The sequence below is a fragment of the Danio rerio genome, chromosome 23 (genome assembly GCF_052040795.2).
Source record: "Danio rerio strain M-AB ecotype USA chromosome 23, GRCz13ab, whole genome shotgun sequence".
Taxonomy (NCBI): domain Eukaryota; kingdom Metazoa; phylum Chordata; class Actinopteri; order Cypriniformes; family Danionidae; genus Danio; species Danio rerio.
Genome location: NC_141043.1, coordinates 33,988,227 through 34,009,074, shown reverse-complemented (window position 1 = coordinate 34,009,074; position 20,848 = coordinate 33,988,227). Strand labels below are relative to the sequence as shown.

Below are 20,848 nucleotides of genomic sequence, written 5' to 3'. Positions count from 1 at the left end.
TGATTTGAAACTTTCCTTTAAATCACATATTATTCATATTATAAATAAAGTTAACCTTGGAGTTAGTACCATACATCGGTGTAGACAATGTTTTTCATTTAGCGTTCGCAAGAAACCTGCTCTTCAACTCATTTCCAATTTTTGATTATTGTGATATTGTTTATCAGACTGCATCGAAATTAGATTTTGCTCCTCATAATACTTAATATAATAGACTTTGCAGATTTGTTCTGGGTTGTTTTTTTACACACATCATTGTATAATGTATGATCTACAGCAGTGGTCATCTTTGTACACAAGGCATTTCACTGGCTTCAATTTATATTTATATGTAGCCTATTTATTTTAAGTATCCACATTATTTTCCTTAAATTATCAAGCAAGACATTTTGTTCAGATTTATTTTTTACCTGAGGATGTTATTATTTAAGTAGTGATTTGATTTATGGATCTGTGTATCTTTTTGTATGTATATGTAGTTAAAGTCAGAATTATTAGCCCCCCTGAATTATTGGCGCCCCTGTTTATTTTTTTCTGTCAATTTCTGTTTAATAGAGAGATAAAGAAGATTTCTTTAACAAATTTCTAAGCATAATTGTTTTAATAACTCATTTCTGATAGCTGATTTATTTGATCTTTTCCATGATGACAGTAAATAATATTTTCCTAGATATTTATACAAGACACTTCTATGCAGCTTAAAGTGACATTTAAAGGCTTAACTGGGTATAGGTTAACTAGGCAGGTTAGGGTAATTGGGCAAGTTATTGTATAATGATGGTTTGTTCTGTAGACTATCGAAATAAAATATAGCTTAAACGGGCAAATAATATTGACCCTAAAATGGTTTAAAAAAATTATTAACTGTTTTTATTGTAGCTGAAATAAAACAAATAAGACTCTTTCCGGAAGAAACATTATAATTATCAGACATACTGTGAAAATGTCCTTGCTCTGTTAAACATCATTTGGAAAATAATTAAAAAAAGAAAAAAAATCATTATAATTCAGATTTCAACTGTATACTACCCCTATTGTTAATGTTTTTGTGCCCGCGCGTGTCTGTGGGGGATGTTGTGTAATTTTATTTTGTTTTTGTCTTCTGGTGTTATTATTATGTGATTGTGATTAATTGTGGGACCTCCTAGAAAATGAGATGTAACAGTTGAAGTCAAAATTATTAGCCCCCGTTTGATTTTTTTTTTCTTTTATAAAGCTATATAATAGCTATATAAAGCTATATATTTTTTCGATTTTTTCTACAAAACAAAACATCATTATACAATAACTTACGTAATTACCCTAACCTGCCTAGTTAACCTAATCAACCTAATTAAGACCTTAAATGTCACTAAAAGCTGTATATAAGTGTCTTGTATGAATATCTAGTCAAATATTATTTACTGTCATCATGGCAAAGATAAAATAAATCAGTTATTAGAAGTTAGTTATTAAAACTATTATGTTTAGAAATGTGTTGAAGAAAATATTTCTGTTAAACAGAAATTGGGGGGGGAAATAAACAGGGGAGCTAATAATTCTGACTTTAACTGTGTATCTCAAGGGGGTTATCCCAATGAATAAATAAATAAATGAATAAATAAATAACGTAGCCTACCATACCCTAGTGGAATAAATGCATTTTTCATAAATCATTACTGTTTATATCCCACATTTATTATATAGCTTATTGGAATCACATAGGCCTACTTTTGTATTTCTCTGTTGTCACATAGACTTAGATGTAATTATAAATCACAATATTCAAACCAGCATTTTCCAAACCAAATGTTTTGGGAGGCTTTTGTTGCTACAAATGAAAACCAAAGCCTGAAACCTTGTTATAAGACATGTCTACAAATCAAATAAAAAGAGACAATAATAGCCATGGATCAGTGTTTATTAACATGATAAAAAAAGTTTTACATTTCATAAAGTTACAAAGGACAAAAAATAGTCGCTTGGACCCCTCTTAAACACAGACAATGAAAAACAGTTGACATTTATAAGGCATCTAACAACAATTTATTTTGCTACACTCATTCCTTAATGCATACAATCGGATTATGTTTAAGAAATGTCAAAAATTGAACAAAGTTCATCAAGGGTCTTAAAAATAAAAACTTGCATAAATGTGGTATAAAAACATCTGGAACGGGAATCCTTGCACACTACCAACTTTATTCATTCTGTATTGGCTCTGTTATCACTTTTAATGCTAATAATAACCAATGTTGACACATTCCTATATTCCTGTATTCATCCTGTTTTCAAAAATGCTAAAGCTGAAATATCTAATTCTAGGAGAGTTGTAAAATGAGCCTGTTTATAAAAAAGTGGAGTGTTCCTGTAACCCCAGTCCAAGGAGGCAGATTGTTTTTAAATGCTGATTTTAATGGAAATTTTGTGGAATGGATTTTAACATGATAAATTAAAGATGAATGAGTAATCAAGTAAGCAAAAATATATCGGGATCTCAAAAGGGGTGATATGTAGAAATACGTGAATGATCCATCCTGGCCTGCTGATCCCTTAAGCTTCCTGATGACTCCTATTAGACAAGTGGATCGCTTTTACCTCGAGATGGAGGGTGTTCGTGTGAACGAGGCTTGTTTTGACTGGGTCGAGAGTTTTTTTGTGAGGGTCGAGCGAAGCAGGATGTCAGAGAGCGTGAGCTGCAGTCACAGGCTCCTTCCTGACAAAGACAGGAGAAAGAATGAAGTTGTGGCTTAGTATTATGACAAATAAAATCACATTCAGACATTAGCCCCTTTCACACAAACAGACTCTTCAAGAAAATTACCCATAACTTTCTATAAAGAAATCATGTGTGAACATGCCCTTTTAAAAAATATGGGTAAATTAATTTCAGCAGTTTTACAGATATTTACTAGTATTACTCTGTGAACAGGGCTATGTTCTCTCGAAAAACACCTTATTTCATCTTATTATCATCTGTTTACCACTACTGATTTAAGACTCAATCCCCTTGTTAAGTAATGACGTATATAAAACTGCTTACAGCTCATTTGAATAAAAAAAAAAAAATTAGCTTATGACCACCAGTGGTGGAAAGATTACTGAAGAATCATACTCAAGTAAAAGTACCATTACTTAAAAATGTAGTGCAAGTAGAGTAAAAGTATCTGGTAAATAGGAGTAAAAAGTAGCCCTTTTAAAAGTACTCATGAGTAGTGTGTAGTGTGTATTACGCTGTGAAAAGCTGATGCATTTAAATGTAATTTGTGCATTTGTGTGTAAACATAACATTCTGTAGTGCATGTAGTTATTGCCCAGGAGGCACACAACGTCATAGGACGTTAATAACCCACTTCAGCACTGAAAACCTTGAGGGTACCGCAGACAAAACTGCAGGTGAATGGTGCTAACACTAGCTTTCTGTATGTATACCTCTTGTAAGATACATATACTGTATTTGTGCTACTGATAATTAATTTTGTGATGGGTTAGACCCTACTCTGAAATTTAGCTCCCTCAAAAGGCATTACTAGAACTGAAACAGTTCCTCTTTCCTGCAGTACAAACATGCCAAAAAGTGGATGCTTCCATCCGTACTCAGACAGGAACTATGAAAAACTGTGCATTTGTTTTCGCAACATTTTCAGAGTCACTAGAATCCAAATGATTGTTGCACATTTTAAGTTCTGCTTTCTTAGTATGGAGCAATGATACAGCCAACAATATAAGTATCGCACACCTCACATCATCTAAAAAAAAAAAACAATCAGAAAAACTAGTTCTGTGCACTGTAAAAACAAATTTTAAAGTAAATCTGTATTTTTTTATAGTAATTTTTTGATATTTCAAATTCTATTCAAAACTAAAATGACAAACAATCTCTCTAAATTAACCATCAAATTAGTTTGACAGTTTGTCATTTTTGTTTTTTTTATTTATACAGTATTTTTTCCGTTATTTTAAACTATATTCAAAACTCCTCAAAAAATCTGTAAACTAACACTCTGCAATTAACAACAAAATTGCTGTGTGTACACAGTGTTTTTTCCTGATTTTTAAAAGTACATTTAAAATTAGATAAAATTAAAGCAATTAATTAATAATAATAATAAATTTTATTTATATTGCGATTTTCTCAGACTCAAAGCGCTAACAAGAGCATCAATATACAGAAGAACATGAAATACACAAAAAAGTAAGAATGATAATAATGGTAAAACATATTAAAAGAAAGCCTCATAGGTTATAAGCAATAATAAAAATATGAGTTTTAAGAAGTTTCCTATAACAGTCCAGGGAACTGGCGTTCCTGATGTTTGTGGGGAGAGCATTCCACAATTTAGGTGCCTGATAAGAAAATGGATCGATGCACGAGTTAACAGGCAACCAGTGTAACTGTTGAAGTACAGGGTTAATGTGAGAGCCAGATGATGTGTGGGTTAACACACGTGCGGCTGAGTTTTGAACTTATTGTAAAATCTTAAGTGAATCGGCTGGCAGACCCCCAAATAAAGAGTTACAAAAATCTAAATGAGATGTAATAAAAGCATATAAATACTTCATACATAAGCAAGTAAATACTTGAAAATAATTTTAAATAATTGTAAATACTTGTGCACCTCGCTATATTAAAGTTTATGACCATGCTAACATTTTTTTAATTCTTGTAATTTTAAAGTTGTGAGAATTTCAGTAAGTTGTATCTTGTATGATGTTTTTTTTCCAGACTTTTTTGATCCACAATAAAACTGTTCAATAACAACATTGAGCATGCCTTAACATTTTATTAAAAGCGTTTAATTGTAATGATGTAGGGAAAACTCCTGTTAAAAAACATTGTTTTTCTTGAACTTTTAGTGCAATCACTTTATTTATGGTGTTCGATTATAATAATAATAGAAAAGTTTGTAAAATGACTGTTTCTTTGTGAAACTTTTAGGCCCAGTTTCACAAACAGGGCTTAGATTAAGCCAAGACTAGGCCTTAATTAAATTAGGCTATTTAAGAAACATTTATAAAAAATGGCCTTAGAAAAATATGACTGATGTGCACCTGGAGACAAAAAAATGACACTGACATATTTTAAGACATCTCACCGCAAGTTATTTTGAGTTGAGTCAGCTCAAACAAGCAATTTAATCTTGACTAGCCTTAAACCTTGTTTGTGAAACCGGGGGTTAGTGTGTTACTTTATTGAAAGTATTTGATTGTAACAATATAAGAAAAGTCTGTAAAATAAGTGTTTTTCAGTAAACAAGTCAATAAAAATATCTGAACATTTATTATTTTTTGTATTTTATTTCAACAAAGAAATTTTACCGGAATTCTTTAGTTTTTGTTTGGCAACCGTAGCTGCCAGTCATTTGACCTTTTTACGATTTTTTTACAGTGTGTAATGACACAAGAAGAAAGTACTGAACTATTTGTTACTTTATATAAAATGATTTTTTACTGATGGCAGCTTAAAGACGCCTCTCATATGGAGAAGGAAGTCACATGCATTGCTCAGGTGTGAGTTTTTTTTGAAGTGTGACTTCAACAGAGTGTAAAATCTTGATGGTTCTGTGGGTCTCCTCAATCAAATCTTGAGAGTTTCCTTGGCTGTGTTTTGGATCATTTTCTAGTTGAAATGTCCACCCTGGTTTTATCTTCATCATTCTGGTAATATAGATGTTGGACTGAAGCAGCTAATATTTATTTACAATGATGAAGATTTCAGCTGCGGTCTGGGTATTCACTGCCTTTCTACACCTCCCTTTCTTCATGTGTTTAATACTTTTCCCTGCATCATTTTATGTTATTATGCGTGACTTAATAGTTTTGTTTTCATTGCATATATGGATTTCTTTGTTACCAACATCTGGGGAAAATTTCAAGTCAACAGCACCTTTAGAAATATGTTTTCTGAGAAAAATGGTGACGTGTTCAATACTTATTTTCCCTGCTGTATATCATTCCCACAGCATCAAACCTATCATCATGTGTTGAATGTGCTGATCTTTACTAACCTCCAAGCCCTTGTTCCTGCTGATTGAACCCTTGTCAGTTTGCCGCTGAGTTTGGGTCTGGCTCTGACACACAGCCTCTTCCTTTTGGTTTTGTTTCATAAACCTGCGGTTCACAATTTTGGTGATGCTATCATTTCGGACCACCGTCACCGCTGGAATTCGAGACGGGGGGTGTTCAGATTTCTTTGAACCCGCCGCCAGACTAACATGATCCCTTCGAGCCACTGGCACTTTCTCCATCTCTACGTTGGTTTTCTCTCCTCGACCGCATACATTACGCAGGAACTCGTGAACCAGGCCGTACTTGTGCACTCTCACGTTTTTTCGTCCACCAGGTTTATCACTGGTCTGCATTGACACCGAGTTGGGCCTGTTGGATGGCGAAGCCCACAATCCACGCTCCTTCGTTCCATAATCCAGCCTGGAAGAAGCACTCAGAGATGAGGAGGATAAAGATGATGTGGTGAAAGAGGAAGACGACGAGACCGAAGTAGACGACGAAGACTTCAGAGATGAAGCAGAGTGTCTGCGTTGTATTTTCGGCGAGGTGTTATGAGGTTGAAACCGTTCTGAAACTCTTTCCAATGGTGCTGACGTTTGTTGGGTTCTTGTGGAAACAAACGAAGTGACACGGGGCGACCAGTGCTTTGCTGCGTAAAGATTTCGAGGTCCGTCGGTCTGTAGCCCAATTGTGGTCACCTGCGGTCGGGATTGAGTTTGAGTTCCTGTACTCGCAACACTCACCACTTTGCTCCCAAAATCCTTGGCTCTTTTCCTCTCTAAAGAGCTGGGTTGGAGAACGCTGGCAGTAATTTCCTTCATGTCATCACTCAGGTTGGCCGAGACGTCCATGCTATTGAAGGCTAACCGCGACGGAGACCCAATACTGGAGGTCCGCAGACCAGAAGAAGACTCAGAATCTCTCTCCATCAAACTTTGGCAGTCAAACGACAGGCTACGCAGCCAGTTTTCATACGTAGATACCCAATCTTGTTTTTCAAGGCCAGAGGAAACGGCAGTGAAATGTGGTTGCTGGCTCTCCTCCTGCTCTTCCTCTTCTCCGGGTATCAGAGAGCTCATTTGGATTCTCTTTGCTGATGGTGGGCTGTAATAGATACGGATGCTGGTCCTCTCTGGAGCTGTGTGGCTTCTCGGAGTCAGTTCGTGGTTTAGGTTCAGTCCTGGGAAACTGGGAGGCATGATAGGACAGTCCCAAGTCTTGCAGGCGTCCTCTCGGTCAAGAAGGGCAGCTTCATGACTGAGGTACTTCCAGTTCTTGTTGGGTTTTGTCATGGCAGTTTTGAGAACCATCCTGTTGGGAAAGCAAACTCTTGAGTAATTAGCTTCAGTAAATTGAGAATGGAATATATGGCATGTGCAAACAAATTAATCAGGCTTACCTCTGCATATTTCCATCTTTTGACATCATCTTGTGTCTAGGAGGCTGAAAGTGGAAAGAAACACTATTGTTTGTGTATTCATGATTAATTAATTAGTGAAATCTTTCATTCATTCATTTTCCTTCAGCTTAGTCCCTTTATCATGGGTCGCCACAGTAGAATGAACCGCCAACTATTCAGGCATTTGTTTTACGCAGTGTATGCCCTTCCGGCTGCAACCCAGTACTGGGAAACACCCATACACTCTCATTTACACACACAATCTGGCAAATTTAGTTCATCATGTCTTTGGACTGTGGGGGAAACTGGAGCACCCGGAGGAGACCCACATGAACACGGGGAGAACATGCATACTCCACACAGAAATACCAGACTGAAATGACCCAGCTGGGACTCGAACCAGTGACCTTCTAGCTGTGAGATGACAGTGCTAATCACTGAGGTGCTAGTCAGTGCAATTTTACATTGAAGTCAGAGAGAGTCGAAAACGGTTAATACTTTTTCCAATATACTGATGAACTTCGAACTGTACTTTGTACTTTGATGTATTTCAAACTGAAATGGAATATTGAGTTTTCTCATTGCAAACTAATGGTAAAAAGTGGTGTGGTTCAGGAGATTGAAAAATAGTACAGTTGCTGTTGAAACCCTTAAATTGACGTCAACAGAGGACCACCACTTGAAACATGAAAAGCAAATGATGAGACTTTGAATAAAAATCTTTGTTTTGGTAATCAGTGTATTAATTTGCACAGATTAGTTAGGAATATTTTTATTATTATTGAATAAGATTAACTATTATTAAGGGGCAGCACGGTGGCTCAGTGGTTTACACTGTCACCTCACAGCAAGAAGGTCGCTGGTTCAAATTCTGGCTGGACCAGGAGGCTTTTTTGTGTGGAGTTTGTGTGTTCTCCCCGTTTTGATTGGACTGTGGGGAAAACAGGAGCACCCAGAGGAAACCCCAAGACATGCTCTATAGGGGAATTGGTTTAACTAAATTGGCCTTTGTGTGTGTGTGTGTGTGTGTGTGTGTGTGTGTGTGTGTGTGTGTGTGTGTGTGTGTGTGTGTGTGTGTGTGTGTGTGTGTGTGTGTGTGAATGAGCGAGTATGGGTGTTTCCTAATACTGGGTTGCGGCTGGAAGGGAATCTGTGGCAACCTCTGAAATAATAAGACTAAGCTGTAGGAAAATGAATGAATCAATGATTAATTCTTAAGAATAATATTCTGAGCGATCAAAATGAACAGTAAATTTTAATTTTAGTCTTATTCATGGATTTAACGAATTTATAAAACTGAAAAATATTTTTGTACACAACATAATATGCAACCAAATCAGAAGATCACTCGTTGCATAAAACATATGCTGGATTGTTGGCGGTTTATTCCACTGTGCCGACCCCAGATTAATAAAGGGACTAAGCCGAAAATGAATGAATGAATGAATTATATTGATATTGTACTGTACAGTTTTAGGATTTTTATTTTTTTTTTGCTAGAAGGTAATAAATGTATTATAGTGAAAGTGAAAGATTTATAATTGTTGAAATTGTAAATCAAGTTCACTTTCCTTCGGCTTGGTCTCTATTTCAGAGGTTCAATCATTCATTCATTTTCTTTTCGGCTTAGTCCCTTTATTCATCAGTGGTCATCACAGCGGAATAAACCGGCAACTTATCCAGCATATGCTTTATGCAGCTGATGCCCTTCCAGCTGCAACCCAACCATGGGAAACACTCAAACACTCTTGCATTAACACTTATACACTACGGCCAATTTAGCTTATTCAATTCACGTATAGAGCATGTCTTTGGATTGTGGGGGAACTGGAGCACCCGGAGAGAACATGCAACCTCCACACCAAAATGCCAACTGACCCAGCCAGGGCTTGAACCAGCAACCTTCTTGCTGTGAGGTAATTGGGCTACCCACTGCCCCACCGTGATTTTCGAGGTTGTACATCAAATTTAAAATGTAATTAAATGTAATTTAAATGTTTAAATTATTATTTCTTTACATTCTATTAATCAAAGAACTCTAAACAAACAAAAACAAAGAGATCGCATTAGTCAGAAAGACAATTAAGCAGCAAATTTGGTCTTACATTGTTCAATTTAGTTTCTTAAAATGAATAACAAAACAAAAAAACATATAAAATTAAAACAACTTATACAACTATTACTAAATGATGGTTAATGACTAAATTCTGATAATAAATAAAATTTGTGACATATACACAAATACATTTTTTAAAACAAATTTTTCATAAGCAACTAATAGCTGCAACCTTTAGCAGCAAAATATCTCAGAGCTACATTATAATTTAGGCATGGGAAATTCTTCTCATATTACTTGGAGCTAAGCTTTTTAATATAGACAGTAATCACTGTCTTATGTAGAGAAAGTGTGTCAGAGAAGCAGTTAGGGATTAAAGGAAAGAAAACAGCAAGAAAACCCTTGGATCAAGAAAAACATATTGAAAACATTCCTCAGCTCTCCAATCCAGGCTTTACTTAACCCCGGCAAAGAACTGACACTGTCTGCATTCCGCTTTTATTCTTAGCCTCTATGATAATGAACAGGATATATTGTGATCAAACGGAAGAACAAAAACTCCTGTCAGGGTGAAGTAAAACAATATCATATCATCCAAAAATAGAACATAATATCTAAAATAATTCATTTGTTCTTCTGAATCCTGCTTCCTCAGTTCTCTTTCTCCCCCATTTACTGTAAAGGAAAGTAAACTCCTTATTTGAACTTCAGCTGAGCCTTGATAAGTCTCTCTGTGGTCCCTGTGGTTTGGCTAAGCCCTTTTCAGAGTCAGAAGTTGTGATTGAAGCTGATGTCTGCACTCCGCCTGCTGTCCTACAGTCCCAAAAGGGGATTAGCCTAAATTCTGTTGCCATGTGGGCCGTTCACACAAACTCACTCACAGGACGGTCCCAAATCTCTAACCTCTGCCGCTCTAGTTGGACTGTGAATTAAAAGTCATTTGGAGAGTATTTTGTATTATAATGCATATGTTTAAGCTGAATTAGATCCACAATTAGGAGAATTAGAAATTGCATTAGAGAAAAAGGCGTTTTAAATAGCAGTGATCAAGTATTTTAATAATGTTATTACCTCGGGTAAAAAGAGCATATACTGTAATGCTCAAAAATATAAAGTTACAAATATTTTTATTACTTTTATTATTTGTTGCTGCTTGAAACTCTTGGATGAATATAATTTGTTGTGAATTCTGCATATTACAACTGAATGTATATTTGTAAAAGTAAAAGATTTAACTTATCCATAAAAAAGGTAGTTTAGGTCATGAATGCCACAAAAGAACTACATCTGCCTAACCATATATATTAATATATATAGAATGAACAATATGGTCTTATATATGAAGAGTTTGGAAGCGAAAGCCTCCAAATGCCATCTGAGATTTTCTTCTAAAATAAACATTTTTTTCAGCCTGTTGTGTTTATGTTCAGTTTTTTCACTTTAAAGGCAATGAAAATGACGTATTCATTACCATCAAATGAAATACCAGCTCATAAACACAGGATACTGAAAGAAAATGCTCATTTTAAAATAAATTTTCAGATGGCACTTGGAGGCTTTTGCATCTAAACTTTTCATATTAAGATTTGTTAAGGCATTAGATTTCATGAATTAATAATGAACAATAGTTTTACATAATTTATTAAATCTGGAAATCATAAACTCCGTATGCTGCTCCTAAAGACCAATGTATTTTTTGGCAAATCATTCAGAAGTCTTTTTTTGTTGTTTTTAAATATATCCTGACCACTAGGTGCTGCTGTACGTACTATGCAGATCACCTGCTTTGACTAATGAACTTTTTGTTGGCATAGTCGGAAAGTGTTTTGGTCTGATTTTCTAAAACTGGGTTGGGCTGTCTGATTTTTTTTTGATCCTCAAATGGTTCAGATCTTACCTTGAAGGTAGAGCTTACTATGTCAGTATAGGTGACCATAGGTCAAGGTGAACACCCATGACATGAGGAGTCCCACAAGGCTCGATTCTGGCAGAAAAATTCTCGAAATTCCCTACTACAGCTATGCTGATGACTCTCAGATCTATTTTGCCTTACTGCCTAATGACTACAGCCCCGCTGACACCCTCTGCCAGTGCATTGATGAAATGAACAGTTGGATGTGCCAAAACTTTCTTCAGTTAAACAAAGAGAAAACTGAAGTCAGTGCATTTGGGAACAGAGATGAGGTTCTCAAGGTGAATGCAGACCTTGGCTCTAAAGGTCAAACAACAAAAAATAAGGTCAAGAATCTTGGTTTGACTCTGGAGTCAGATCTGAGTTTCAGTAGTCATGTCAAAGCAGTTAGTACATCAGCATACTATCATCTCTAAAACATTGCAAGAATCCGATGCTTTGTTTCCAGTGAAGATTTAGAGAAACTTGTTCATGCTTTTATCAGCACCAGGGTGGATTACTGTAACGGCCTCCTCACTGGCCTTCCCAAAAAGACAGTCAGACAGTTGCAGCTCATCAAGAACACTGCGGCCAGGATTTTGACCAGAACCAGGAAATCAGAGCACATCACACCTGTCCTCGGGTCTTTACACTGGCTCCCAGTTACATTCAGAATAGAGTTTAAAGTATTATTACTGGTCTATAAATCACTAAATGGCCTAGGACCTCAATAAATTACAGATATGCTCACTGAATACAAACCTAACAGATCACTCGGATCTTTAAGATCACATAAACTAGAAATTCCAAGAGTTCAGTCAAAGCAGGGTGAATCGGCTTTAAGCTACTACGTACGCCCCTCTATGCTGGAAACAGCTTCAAGAAATGATGAGATGTGCTCCAACATTAGGCACATTCAAATCGAGACTGAAAACACATCTGTTTAGCTGTGCCTTTACTGAATGAGCACTGTGCTATGTCTGACAGATCGCACTATTGTCTTTCTTTTCTTTTTCATTCTTTTATAACCTGTTTTATCACATTTTAATCTGTTATTATCTGTTCTTAATCATTTTTATTATTTTTTTTTCTTATACTTGTCTTTTTTATTCTTGTTTAAGTAAAGCACTTTAAATTGCCATTGTGTATGAAATGTGCTACATAAATAACCTTGCCTTGCCTTAAAAACAGAAATGTTTAATGTCTAAATGTCTTTATGTTTAATAACTCTACCTGTGAGCTAATTTTCACAACAAAGTGCTCTATTGGCTGCCAATGGTGGAAGAAAGAAGAAAAATGACAATGATTACACCAAGTTAAAGTTTAGAGGAACTGGAATTTGCTGAAGTACTGCCATTCCACATATTAATTAAATGGTCAGATTTGGATCAAAAATTACCAAAACAAGCACGTTTTTTTTGTGGATTATTGTTCACCTTAAGACTTACAATATACACATTGTACTATACATATGATTTAATGTCATTTAATAATATTAGCACCTAATTAACCTGATCATTTATCATATAAAGAAGAATAAATAATGAATACATTTTCTTTTTTCAGTGAATTATCCTGCATAATGTTAACTAATAACATTGTTTTATTTCTAATGTTTAAACATTGTCTAATGTTTAATGTTAACAATCTGAAGTTTATATTTATTGTTACCTAAAAAATAGTAAAATAGTAAAAATATTTTAAATAGTTTCAATAATAAAACAGTAACAAAAACACACCAAGCAAAACTTTTTAACCTTTGTACAAATCATGTTATAGCATGTTATATGCATTATAAACACGCTTTACAATAAGGTTTCATTAGTTAATGTATTTACTTACAGGAACTAATTACGTGTACAGCATTTATTAATCATAGTTCAACATTTACTAACGCATTACTAACATCCAAATTCATGCTTGTTAACATTGCTGTTAAGTTAGTTAATGCACTGTGAGTTAACATGAACTAACAAACAACTGTATTTCCATTAACTAATGTGAACAAATACTGTAATAAATGTATTGTTCGTTGTTTGTTTGCATTAGTAAATGCACTAACATTAACTAATACAACCTTATTGTAAAGTGTTACCTATTGCATGTGCCTTCTATGCATGTGTAATTTCTGACTATATTACACTCATTTGTGGTCTGACCTGCACTTCTCCATTGTGCTGAGCTGTCTTTGAGACGTCCTGCTCCAGTTTCTTGTGGTTGAGGTGCTCTAGCAGCTCCCGCCGCTCAGAGCTCCATCTGCTCTCTCGGACCTTCAGCTGTCTGGTCAGGTCCATCACTGCAGTGTAGGACTCTGCTAACAGCTGCTGGAGCTTCTCAACATGTGCCTTCTGCAAAGCTGCATTCAGGTCTGATGGACACTTGACTCCGGTGTTCACAGATGGACCCTCCAGCTAGAGCCAAACATAAACAACTTAGTGAACCTTCTGATTTTTAATTTCCTCTGTAAGCCCCTACAGCTCAAAAAAATGAAGAGCTGATGACAGAATCAGGCAGCGGATTCATTGATGCTCTCCAAAGAGAACGTAAACTCATTTTTTGGATTTTACCTTGTTTATGAGACTCTTCAGCTCTGCACACTCCACGGCCCAGGATGCTTTTGCATTTGCAAATTGATGGACGACACATTGGGAGGCTCTGTGCTGCTCCCAAAGTTCAGAGAACAGATCCTGCAGGGCCGTCCTCAAGTCTGAGAGCAGGACACTGTTCATCTGAGAGAGAAAAATACACAGGATTTGATCTACACTAAAAAATAAATGTTATTTTACAGGTATTTGTCTGTATTTTTTACAGAATTGTCCAATTTTTTCATTATACAGTGAAATACCTGTTGTTTTACAGATATTTTCTGTAATAAATTCTGACATTAAATTTACAGTTATTGCTTGTATTTTGGTATTACGTTATTTTTCAGTTTTTATAGGAAATTTTCTGCATTTTCAGAGAGTAACACGTAATTTTAGATTAATATTTACAGATTATTCCTGTAAAAATAGGGAAACAAATCCAACAAATAGGGAAACAAATTCCTGTAGAAACAAATCCACAGTGGCTGTGGATTGCTGGAAAACTACACACACGCTACTTAAAGGAACTACAACTCCCATCATGCACCTCGCACACCAGGGTTCCTAATTCTGACTGATTACACACAGTCAGAAGATCGTTATGGACAGATTACAAGAACTATAAACTTGTCACACAACCAGCGATCGCTTCCCAGAGGATCGCTGGTTCTCACACGAACTCTCATGACTACATTTCCGCATTTCCCAGGACTACATTTTCATACATGCACTGCTCCCGAACACGCACGCCTGCTCATTCATCTATCCTGATTGCAATCACCAGCTGGACCTTGTTCACAGACTGATATCACTCCATTCATAAGCCACTCATTTACGCTTCCAGTTGGCCGAGTCTTGTTTGCTTTCTAGTGACATTACAACGCGTTTCCCTGTCTTGTTTCTCCGTGTCTCGATCCTAGCTTTGTACCCTTGTTATCCTGTTTAGCCGCCTGCCTTTGACCCTTTGCCTGTTTAACGATTAAGATTCTGGACTGCCTTAATATACCCTTTTGCACCTGATGACCACTGCTTGCCTGACATTGAATAAACTGCATATTGGATCTTCCCTCCTGTTGTCTCCTGTCACTCCACCCAGTCGGTAACAAAACTAAGCAAACAGACACATCATTGCTGAGTCTTGTTAAACTGTTTAGTAAGCATTATGATGCGTTTCCCTTTTCCTTGCCGTGTTTGACCCCTTTACTTTGTTATTTTGTTTGCTGCCTTTACGCCTGGAATTATCTGTATATGCACCTGTTTGTTCCTGTTTCAACTTTTAATTGCAAGGCGATTCTCCTAATAAACTGCTATTTGATCTTCTGTTGTACAGGCGTCCTCACATGACACTAACCTTGTTTTTGTTGTTAAACATTGACCAAATGTGTTCTTTTTCACAAAAAAAAAAAAAAAAGAAATGAAAAAACTAGATATATAACAGTTTTATATTTTTTCCAAGCAAATTGTTTTGGAGTTCAACCTACAGTACATATCCTAAAAATATGTTAAAATACATTATTATTATTATATTTACAGTGTTTTATGACAACAAATTATTTGTACCTAAGTTTTTTCATCATTCTTTATTATTTTTTTCTGTTTTAAAATGTTTAAAGTGGAAAATTTTATGAAATATTTAGAGATTTCATGCATTATTACATGAAATAATCTGTATAAATCACATTAATTTGTATAATTACAGTAATAACCTGTATAATTGGAGTAATGATATTTAAAATAACATTTATCGATAAATACAAATATAAATTATATATTTACAGTAATAATTAGCAAAATTACAGTAATAATCTGTATAATTAGTAAAATGGCAGTAAGTACCAGTTTAAAAAAAAAATTCAGTTTAAATGCAAATTATCAACAGTAATAAATTGTAATTTAATGAATTTTACGTACGGTATGTTCTGTATTTTAACAGTTTTTGCTTGTAATTGTGTTAAATGGTTATTTTTAGTAATTTAACGGAATATCTTTTGAAGCCCTGTCAACTTTTTTTGGTAGTAGTTTGGTAATACATGCTTCAGTGAATCAAATTTATGAATGTATTTAAATGACATCTAATTTATTAATAAAATCTATACGTTTTCAGTCTTTTGAGGGATTTTTATGAGATTACTAGGTCAAACCATACAAATGATGTATCTAATTTTTCTTTTTTTTAGGCTACATGCCGATTTAAACACCTATTTTAAAAACGTGTTTTGTGAATACTGATGTCTGACTAAAATACTACAGTACATGCCTATCTGTGCTCTAGAACTGCCAGTTTCAGACTGCTGAATGATGCTTTCCTAGCACTGACTGGCGCATTATGCATTCACAATAGTACAAATCTTTTATGTGAAGCTGCTTGACACAATCCACATTGTAAAAGTGCTATACAAATAAAGATGAACTGAATTGAATAAACCTTTATGGAATAAAACATCTTGTTTTGATGTCCTTCAGGGGGAAGCAAGTTTTTATTAAGGGGGGCATCCTCCTTTTCCATACCTGACTGTTGCACTTCTCTTGCAGGTTGTACTTGCACGCTGTGTCCTTTAAGAGGTGAAGATCATTCTGACAATACACCTAAAATGAAAAGATATATCATAAAACTGGGTGTTTATAAGTGAAATAAACACCATCTTAATAATTATTGTATTAAAAAACAAAACATCACAACAAACTATATTTCCACTAATCAAGTTAAAAAGAGTCAATTACTGCACATGCAATGTGATAGTGTTGTTGAATTCCTGAGTCACTTTTATTAAATAATTTTAATTATTTTCACGTTTTTGTTACTTTTGTAGGTGATTTCAGTCATTTCAGTGCAATTTTGTTTTTGTTATGTATTAGTTCTTTTTAGTTAGACATTGAATTAAATAAAAAATAAGTCGAATTTAAACTAACAAAAGATGTTTTTGTTTATTGATTTACCATAATAACTGCATATGCAATGTGTGGGAAAAAAAATTATAGAATAAAAAAAATATTAAGAATTTCATGGAAGAAACTGAAAATGATGCACAAAAAATCTATACACTGTGTATCGGGTCAAACCATGCATATAAAATTAATATAGATTTAGTTTGATAGTTAAAATAACATGTGAAATAATTAAGAACATTAGAATAAGGCTAGAATTAAGCACAGATTATCTCTGTATAATATTAGCTCAAATCTCTAAAATAAGCACCGTAAATTTGCATTAACTGGTAAAAATGTCATTTGTCAAATGTCATTGATATGATATAATGAAACATATAATGAGAGCATGTGTATATACAGTGCTCAGCATAATTGAGTACACCACATTTTGATGGGTAATGATTTTATCTATTTCTCAATGAACATAGGCAATGTATTTTGGTGCATTTCAACGAAACAGATTTATTAAACAGATATATTCATTAAAATAATATTTTAGTCACCAAACATATTTAGAAATTGAAGAATAATACAATTAAATTCAAGCAAAATATTGCAAAATATTACAAAAAAAACCCTACAAAATTTCAACTAAACTTTCGTTTATCCTCTTATTAATCTTGATTTTTTTTCTTCTTAATTACTTCTTTTTTAATTTTGTATTTAATATTTTACTATACCAAATAAATTTGGCTGTACTAGTTTTCTGACTGTTATCGTAAGTTATTTTGTTAGATAAACTCCAGATTTGGCTTCAGTACTGACCAATCTGATGTGCAAAAATATAATATTGTATAGCTTCTTATTAAAAAATATGAACTTAAAAGGGAGATTTCTGAGGGGTGTACTTATATATGCAAGTTTTGCACATTGCAAGTGGGCAAAGTAACTAAGTGAAAGTCTGTTTTCCAACTGTTTCAACTGCAAACATTAATAAAGATGCATAACAGCAACAGAAACGCTGTAGTTCAGTTTACCTCAAACAGCGTCTTCCCGTCTCCAACAGATCTCTCTCCCTGCTGCCACTGCTGGATGAACCATCTGAGCTGCAGGGTGAGCAGTATCAAGCTGTCCTCGCTGCACCCAGTTACCCCATTTCCTTCACAATGACATTCTTGTCTCGCTTGACTCTTTGCATCCTCTTTCACTGCCTTTACATCTTCACCAACATTAAATATAATCTTATCTGCAACAGGCTCAGAGTTTTCTGAGTTCAACAGCACCTCTAACTTTTCAATAAGAGCACACAACTGAGCTTGTAACACCTCTAGTCCGTTGGTCAAGGGACTCAACATGGGATCTAAAATCCATTGATGCGTCTTGCACTGAGGATCTACTGATGTTTTGTTTGGATATGGAGCACCAGGAGCTGTCTTATGGGTACATGTTAGAGACATGCCATTTGTTGCTGGTGCCATTAGGAACTGAATAGCTGATCTAACAAGCAGTGCCTGGTCATGGATGGCAAGAAGACCTTCTAGATCCTTCACACCAAACGTAAATTCTGACTTGCATTGACTTTCTCCATCTTCCTCTTTAGTCTCCAGTGAAAGCTCCTGTTCCCCTCCGATCGGCCCTTCTCTGAGCATCTGGCTGATAGAGGAGGTCTCTGCATGCTCATGCATCTGGTTCTCCTGTGTATTATTGTGATTACTCGCTGCATCTGCTTTCTCTTTACCATCCAGACCTCTAAGCATCTCCTCCTGCTCTCCATTGCGGAGAGGCAATGCTGACCCTTCACCTGCACCCTTCATCACTTCATCTTCTTCCAAACTTCCTCCTCGTTCACGCAGTTCACTCATCTCTGCCCGCAACCCACGGTTCTCCACCTCCAGCTCCACAATTCGACGACTCAGCAGCGTGGCTTCCTCTTCCACCAGTCGCAAGTGAACTTTGACCTCTGCTTCTCGAGTGTGGGTGGAGTTAGTGGCACCGGCTGCGGCCTGGGTTTCATCCACCTCACCGTAAAGCAGACGATATTTGGCCAGCTGCTCCCGCATCGTCTCGCTCTCCAGCGCCATCTTGGTTAGCTTCTTGCACATCAGCGCAGACTCTTCTTTGGCAAAGTGGAGCTGGCATTTCAAATCAGCACTGTCATCCTGCAGAGGACACAAGTGTGTTTAGCTTAAATCAAACCATGTTTATGTTTTACTAAAAGTTTTGAGTCTGGCTGCAGACCTCTAGGCCTCGGCATATTATAGTAGTTTTACCATCGCAGCATATTTACTGGAAATGCAAATCATTCAAACCAGGCTCATTGGAAATACATTCCTCGGCCTACATTTTTGCTAAATGTTGGATATGTTGCTCTGGGTACGTTTTGATGCAGGTTTCAGCTACATGCCCTTCTTTTACATATCATGTGGTGCTTGATCCTTAACAAAACACTAACCTAAACTCTTCCCTACACCCCACTAGTAGTGTATTCAAAACCAAATGAATGAAAAAAGGGACCATGGCCACATAGCTTTACCTTGATTTTACATTGCTTTTATCTCTTTTGTGGTATAATAATAATAATAGTAACAATAATTCCTTACATTTATATATTGGACACTCAAAGTGCTTTACACATTTTTGGTGGCAATTCCCTCAGTCATCACCAGTGTGCAGCATCCACCTGGATGAAACGACGGCAACCATATTGCACTAGACCACACACCAGTTGATTGGTGGAGAGGAGACGAAGCCAATTATGATACGAGGATGGTTAGGAGAGGCCATAATGGAGAGAGGCCACTGGGCAAATTTGGCCAGGATGCCAGGGTTAAGCCACATACATCCTGAGATTTTTAACGACCACCTCGGTTTAACGCATCATCTGAAAGATGGGACTCACTGAGCACTATAGAGTCCCCATCAACATACTGGAGTGTTAGGACCCACACAGACCGCAGGTTGAGCGCCCCCAGGCAGCAACCTAGTTTTCCCATGTGGTGTCCCATCCAGGTGCTGACTGGGCACAGCCCTGCTTCGCTTCAGTGGGCGACAATGTGAAAGTTGCAGAGAGCTAGCTGCCAGCAAGGGGAGGCGAACCTAATTTATTACAAATCACAGACAGCGTTAAGTTTTTTTGTGGTATTTATTTGGTGTTGTGCAAAGAACTGAATAAAACTAATCTTTTAGTCATCGATAATTTGTAAATTAAGCAAAATGTCTGGTCGTAATACTGCTCTGTATTCATTTTACCCTGAAACGTTTAATGTTAACGTTTGTTAAGGTGTGTTCTTGCAAAATTACAGTTAAATTTTAATTGTGAAATTAAAGGTAATTGTAAAATTGAAGTCTAATTTGTATTACGGTTTTATTTTCTTTGCTTTGGGATATTTCTCAGTGTCAGATAAAAATTACATTTCTAGAACAATTTGAACTTAGTAGTAAACATTTCTAGTGGATCAAAACCTTTTATCAGAGTTATCCTAAAACTTTCAAACACCCATTCTTGTCTTAGGACAATTTTGAAACCTTTTTTGATCCACTTCAGATGTTGACTGCTGCATTCTCAAACTACTAAACCCAACAAGTGATGTAGTGCCTTGTCCACATCATCCAGTCCAGGTAAAAGTGTTCCTCTTTTAATTTGATAAAATGTCAAATGGTTTTGGTTAATTTATTCAATAGATTAGGCCATGCACAATGCACATTATTGGTTCTCTGTTGAAAATTCTTAATCCCCAAAACATCTTTGCATTAGTCAAATGCACAAATCAATGGAAATAAATATTACATCTCTAAGAGATCTTTATGTGTGCATAAAGTGTGTCCTGAATTGATAAAGGGGCATTTAAGGGGAATGTAAAGCATTAAATCAACCAGTTCACCAAAATAGCTCAGAGTTGCGTCTCATGAACCTTCAGTTGGCAAACATACAATCAGGGTTAACAGCCAGGAAATTTAAAAGGATTAAGGACACTGTATGTGGTGGAAGTGCAGGACAAGCAAAACAGGAAAATGTAGAAAAGCCCAAGGATAAAGAATTGCTTACAATTAAATAAAGATCA

The 20,848-nt window shown here is 35.8% G+C and overlaps 1 protein-coding gene across 2 annotated transcripts in view; it reads right to left on the bottom strand.

Moving 5' to 3' along the window:
* Positions 1–1,882: 1,882 nt before the first annotated feature.
* The window catches only part of si:ch211-197l9.2, a 71,519-nt gene continuing 52,553 nt past the window's right edge, over positions 1,883–20,848 (bottom strand). For both annotated transcript variants that reach the window (XM_087307434.1, XM_087307433.1), the window contains 7 exons: positions 17,825–18,946; positions 16,428–16,505; positions 13,902–14,063; positions 13,494–13,745; positions 7,388–7,431; positions 5,988–7,299; positions 1,883–2,695 (listed from right to left, as the gene is read on the bottom strand). In XM_087307434.1, coding sequence (XP_087163560.1) covers positions 2,555–2,695; positions 5,988–7,299; positions 7,388–7,431; positions 13,494–13,745; positions 13,902–14,063; positions 16,428–16,505; positions 17,825–18,946 — 3,111 coding nt within the window. In that variant the 3' untranslated portion in view covers positions 1,883–2,554. The remainder of the gene's footprint in view (positions 2,696–5,987; positions 7,300–7,387; positions 7,432–13,493; positions 13,746–13,901; positions 14,064–16,427; positions 16,506–17,824; positions 18,947–20,848) is intronic.